The sequence below is a fragment of the Gregarina niphandrodes genome (assembly GCF_000223845.1).
Source record: "Gregarina niphandrodes unplaced genomic scaffold scaffold00004, whole genome shotgun sequence".
NCBI lineage: Eukaryota > Apicomplexa > Conoidasida > Eugregarinorida > Gregarinidae > Gregarina > Gregarina niphandrodes.
In genome coordinates this window covers 185,566-192,043 of record NW_011645775.1, presented here as the reverse complement: position 1 = coordinate 192,043, position 6,478 = coordinate 185,566, and the positions used below count along the sequence as shown (strand labels likewise).

The window sequence follows — 6,478 nt, the reverse complement described above, 5'->3', positions numbered from 1 at the left end:
TCCCGCTGGATGTTGGCAAGGACCCTTGGAGTCACTATGCCATGATTACATATATCCCGCAATCGAAGTCACGCGCGTCTGAATCTATTATTCTCTCATCTCACACAGGTCTTGGGGGATTAGGGATATTCAGTTGTCCACGGTTCCCTTAGAAGTGGTCCTGGAACGGATTTGGGATGATACTGCTGCTGATGCGGAGAGAGTAAGTAATGGTCATTTACATGGTCATTTACACTGTCATTTACATGGTCAATTATATGATGTAAGAATATTTCTCTGTGTATAGAGGAAGGCTCGTAACGGGAATCGAGACACGACTTTGACCTCCTTTATGAGCCGGATTCACATGGATGGGTTGTCGTCGTTGTCGTCTTCTGTTGAAGACCAGTTCGCGGAGGGGTCGGTTGCAATGACCGCGAAGAGTGATGATAACGTTAGTTCTTTGGCATGTAGCATTGAGACTCTGGAATACTCTGATGACGAGTATGTAATCCGAGTACCTGGCTACATTGGTAACCCCTCAGTCTTCATGGACGCGCGATTGCGATGGCACCTAGCAAGGACAGCTTGGAATCATATGGTTAGGAACGTGTTGGGCGTCTTTTGGAAACGGATGCACACCATGCGTAAAGACGGCTGGCTGCTATACGTCCAGCTATTTCTCCCTTCGCTCATGGCCCTGAGCTTCAACATTAGCTGGCTTTTCCAACCGCCATATCCCAATCTCGATCGCAACCAGATCTACGACACAACCACGGACGCAACATATTCAGACTTCATTTACAAACACGGAGACTCCGTACTGATGGAACGCTCACCCATGGAAATCGCAAGTGGATTCTTCGATCCACGGGATAGTGCTAGAGACGCCCCTCGCGGAGATAGAATCTACTCTTCCATCCCAATCGTCGACCAGGTCGTGGATCAAATCCAATCTCAAATCCAGTCGAAGTTCACGAGTGCCGCTCTGTCGTCCCGCACTCGTCGTTTGGGGCAGTCCGACAACCATGTTGGTACAGGCCAAGTTTTAGGCTCCGGGTTCGACGTGGGATTCGAACCGGGGTTTGACGGCGGCGAGTCCAAGAGTACGTATCACGGTTCGCCGCGTCCTATGACAGACCCTGGAGGCGACCCGAATCCAGGAACGTGGTGGGATGTAGCCAGTGATTCCCGAATGCTAATTGACCGCCCCGTGAGTGGTTTGTTTACTGAGGGTAAGATTACTGAAGAGAAGTCGTGGGCCGAAAAGCCCGATATGTCGTGGCGAGACGGGTTAGAGGCATCGGAATCGGAGGCTTCCGAGTCGGGTACATCGTTAGCTGAGTTGTGTAGCGGTAAGGGTATTCCTTCGTCTGTGTTTGTGAACCAGCCAGTGGCGTGGGCATTGGTGATGCAGACGGTGTTCCATGTGATGGCATTTGAATTGATACCCTCAGTGTGGGGTAACTACGTAACGGCTGAGCGTTCATCGGGCAATAAGATCCATCAGCATGCGGCAGGCATCCCATTGTCATTATACTGGTTCGGAGAGTTGGTGTGGGATTGTGTGATCTTTGTTATTTCGGGTACATTATGCGTCCTAACGTTGTTGGCTACGGGTTCTCCGTTATTGACGACAGGGACGTGGTTCTGGTTGTTCCTATCGCTGGGTTTCTTTGCCGTCTCGGCGGCCGCTGGGACCTTCTTCCTGTCGTTCATCTTTCATTCTGGCACGACTATTCAGATCGTGATGATGAGTGGTGGCGTGATCATCCCCATTCTCGTTGGCGCGCTCCATGCTGTGGGGCCCACGAACACCAGCCAATATCTCACATACGGCTTCCTACTCGTGCCCCACTCGGCCCTCGCCCAGATATGCTACTCTCTGGTGTTCGATTGCGCCTGCGGACCCCACCTGAACAAATGTCCAACACAGTTCGTCTCCTTCGACATGAATGGATGGCCACTCCTCTACATGGCCGTCGAATGCGTAGTCTACTTTGGTGCTGTCATCGTTCTAGACGCCCTCAAACACGACCCCTGGATGTCTTCCTTCGCCAAAAAGTTCCGCTGCTTTGACCCTTCAGCCGTCCGCAAAAAACTTAAGCTGAAACACTCCTCATCCAGCATCACACCCGACCATACTAATAAGGTTATCCTCCAACCTCACAGCCCTAGACCAAGCCCCCGTGCGCATAACCCAGGAAGCCGATCCAGTCCAGCAAGGCGATCCAGTCCAGCAAGGCGATCCAGTCCAGCAAAACACCTAATCGCATCTAGCTCAACCGCCCAACAGGAAGAGGGCTATGCCAGGACCCAACCACGACACCAACCTCTCACAAACGAACAGACCAACAGCGTCTCAAAAACCCGCTCAGAACGCCTTCAGGAAAATAACTACGACCGTAACCGCGGACCTATCCGAGCGGGCCCGGACATCTGGAACAAGTCCGTTGACGTCCTCACTGTCGGTCCCCAGGTGGTCAGCCCAGACCTGGCGGCGACGGCGCGGACTACAAGGCATTCTAACAAAACTGGTCCCGATGACGAACCCGTTTCGGGGGACTACAAACCTGCTCCGGGAGATAATCATCAGGCCAGTCCGGGAGACGAGCCGCACCGACCGAAGCAGGTGCGAGACTTCTTCAAGGGGCAGACGTGGCACGGACGTCGTGGGGATGCGCGGTACAGCGTGGCGTGCGATCACGAGACGGCGACGAAGCAGAGGTCAGTTCTTATGGCGATCGAAGCGAGTCGGAATACAACGGCAACGCCACACAAGCGGCTGTTGCGAGCGGACAAACGTTCGTTCTTGTCGCTACGACGACGGTTCCTAGTGGGGAAGTACCGGAGTCCGATGGACAGTCCGGACGATGACCGGTTTGGCGTTCGTGAGGAGAAGGAAAGAGTCAAGGAGGCAGTGCGTCGACTAGAGTGCGGAGCTGAGGAGCAGCGCATGGTGTCTCCATCCAAGACGCTACACTTTGACGCAGAGGACGACTTACTGATCGCCGACGGGATCAGCAAGTGGAAGGTGAGTGCACACTTCGGCGCTATTGAAGCGGCCAATTACTTCGGACGACGGCGCTACATTATCTGCGACCGCTCGCACTTCACGGTGCGGTCGGAGGAGGTGCTGGGGTTCGTGGGACTTAACGGCTGTGGCATGAGTTCAGTCCTGAACATCCTCTCGGGCAAGACTACACCTACCGAGGGCCGGTTATGGATGAACGGCGTCAACCTCCAGGTGCATCCTCACGCTCGTTGGGGAAAGGTGGGCTTTTGCAGCCAGTCGGACGCGGTCCTGGAGCCGAAAATGACGGGGCGCGAAACGCTGGAGATGTTCGGGCGGATCGGACTGATTGAACGTGAATATCTCCGCCGTACGGTTATACCGGAGGCCCTGGCCATGGTGGGGCTGAAGGACATGAAAAACCGGTTAGTGGGTAGCTATAGCCAGGGCGACCGGCGGAAGTTATCGTTCATATTATCACTGTTGACAGGTGCTCGGATTCTTGTGCTAGACTCACCCACTCTCGGCATGGACATCACAGCGCGGAAACGTATTTGGCACGTTGTCGACCATCTGAAACGCAACTTCGGCAAGGCCGTGGTCGTGGCGTCTCCCACGCCGGCAGAGTGTGAAGCCCTTGCGGACAGAATAGCGTACATGCAACAGGGAAAGATTGTCGCCGTGGGTACTCTGGAGAGTGTGAAGGCGCACCTGGGGCACTCGTATGAGGTGCTGCTGAATGCATACGCGGCCAAACAAATCGACGAGCCGATCACCTTTGGCAGCGAGATTATTCGCGAGACGCATGTACTGCTCTATGATCGTCTACTTACAGACCTTGTGACCACATTCCCGGGCTCCGAACTCGTCGAGGTTTTAGGGACCTGGGGTCGCTTCATCGTGCCCGTCGAGGAAACAAGTGAGTCCGACGAAGACTGTATCCCGGAATATGACGAAGAAGCTCTCAGGGTCATCAAGACACGCAGCCGACGACGAAGCGGCTACGACGAGGCAGCTGATATACGCGAAGCTTACGCAGTCATTCGCCACAAGGAAGTCTTCCACATGGCCAGCGCACCCAGCATCGAGGAACTCTCGCGCCGTCTGCGTTCACCGGACGAAGACACACTCGCGTGTGCGGAACTTGCCGGCTTCATCCGTAGAGACGTTACCGCCGAAAAAGCTCGCTCCCCCATCAGCGAAGGCAAAAACACTACTCGCGGTAGTGCCTGGAGCTACTCCCCCAGCCGCTCGTCACCCGGGCATTCGGCGAAAGGCCGGTCGCCAAAAAGCCGGTCGCCAAAAAGCCGGTCGCCAAAAAGCCGGTCGCCAAACGACCGCTTCAGTAAGTACCACGCGCAACTCGACCGACTCAGCAGCCGTTCCTCCGGCTGCAGCGCCGTCCGCGGCAGCCGCTACCGCCTTAACAGCCGCCTGCCGCCCACGACCCAACTGGTACCTGTCCTTCCGGCTGGACTTGCCGAGCGCCCGCTCAGCACCAGGCAATCCCTCAAGTCCAAAAAGCTCCTGCAAAGGACACCCACTCCCACCACCACGCCCAGACCACCGCCCGGACTCGGCCTGTTGCCTAACTTCCGACGGTCGCCTCCCCGGACTCGCGCCAACGAGCTTTCGTCCTCAAGACTACTTAGTCAAAACGGCAAGTCGCCTGCCTACAACAGACCCTGGTCCCCCAGCTCCGGTACTGGGTCCGGATTGGGCGGCAGCTTTGGTCTGGGCGGCGGCTCCGGTCTGGACGGAGGATACGGCAGCGGTATGGGTGGGGGATCCGGTCTGGAAGACTGGCTACCATCTAATCCGGCTGGGGCAAGTTCAGACACGGATCTGGCTGATTCGTGGGTTAAGGATGAAGGGTCGGTGACCATTGAAGAACCCATGTCCCAGCGAGCAATATCCCAGCAAACGGGGTCCCAAGCGCCGTCTGGTAAGACTGGCAAAATGTCGTCCTCTTATGGCTCTCCGGCCTTCCCGCGGGACAGCTTGGACCAACGGTCACGATCGCGTGGACGAAAAATGTACGAGTCAGTTGAACCGTTCTCTGACAGCGGCACATCCTATTGCGCCTCAGGCCACGAAGTCAACATGGCCCAGGTTTACCGATGGTTAGAGTCGCGAAAAGCGACCTACCGGATCATGGAAATGCGAATCTGTCCGTCGACACTCGAGACGTCCTTCGTTCTAGCCGAAAAACGAGTACTCGAAAACAACGCCCCTTAACCCCATCCACTACCCATCACATATACAACTATCCAGCCCATGTACTGTTGCCACCGCTGCGAGGTTAAGTTACTTTGGAGTTCAGTTATTCTGCACGAGGACTAAACCCAGGGCGAAGCCACTGTCCACGGGTCTCTGAGTCCACCACCAGTCTTGCGTGTCATGATCCAGACCCAGATGCCAAGACACCGATGTCAAGTCCGTGAGTCAGTCCACCCTGGTTCTATTCGATGGTCTCTGCCGTAGTTTTTTAAGGCGGTGTCCCAAATGCAATTCTTCGATCACCCACCCGGCGAGCTTAGGCACGACCAGTGGGGTGTGGGCATGTGTCTCGCGGTCCTTTCATCCGCTTCGGGGGCTATAGGTGGTAAGCATTGCGATCTAGGCAGCTCAGCTTTGCAATCCAACGTGGTTAGACTGGTCGGACTTCGTGTGGTAGTCACATTTCGTGTGGGTGGGTGGTCAGACTTCACGCGTCGGTCACACTTACGCCCGTTAGTTCCACTTCGTTCGTTGGTCGGCTAGCAGTGGCAAGGTGGCCTACCTTATCTTGCACCGTTATAGACATCATCGTCAGAAGGTCCTTGCTTCAGTTCGAACAGTTGCGGCGGTTAGCCGTGGTACCTCGATGGTCGCGACGGGTGTGGCGGTGTGTTTGGGTGTTCGGGTTCGTTATTTCCCATGTGGTGGATGAGGTATTGAACTTCTTGGCGCTGTTTTTCGCACCTGCCGCCTTAGTAGCGCCAGTCGCAGGTTTCCACGTGGCCCTGGCGGTGCTGTTGAGTGCGCAATGTCTGGGCGAGCCGCTAACCGACAAAAGTCTAGTCTGTGTCGTCATTTGTGTCTTGGGGGTCACTCTCTGCTCCGTCTCCGCACCGCGCGAAAGTTCCGAACACCTGCGCGTTATCGAGGTCCTCGAAGAACTAGTACACGGCCGAAAACTGGCCTTCCTTCTTGCCACCGCCGCAGCCGTCCTCGCCTTGAACCTTCTCTCACTCCAACCACTCCCGCCCGGACCACTACGCCTCCTCAAACAAGGCGCACCCTCCGTCATCGCCGGAGCCGTAGGAGGACTCGTACAACTAGCTAGCAGACTCATGGTACTTATCTTCATACACGTCCGTGAAGAAGGACTATACACCGTCTCCAAAGACCCCGCCTCCGTCGCCATCGTCGCCATCCACCTCCTGCTCACCGGACTCTCCATCTTCTGGTTCAACCGAAGCCTCAAACGGTCAGGCCACCCCC

At 55.8% G+C, this 6,478-nt stretch overlaps 1 protein-coding gene across 1 annotated transcript; it reads left to right on the top strand.

The window, feature by feature from the left end:
- Positions 1-286: 286 nt before the first annotated feature.
- Positions 287-5,230, top strand: GNI_029540 (ABC transporter; the record flags this gene model as incomplete). The annotated part of the gene is made up of 1 exon (XM_011130831.1): positions 287-5,230. A coding segment is annotated over one exon (4,944 nt), but the record flags the coding sequence as incomplete, so codon positions are not given.
- Positions 5,231-6,478: the final 1,248 nt, after the last annotated feature.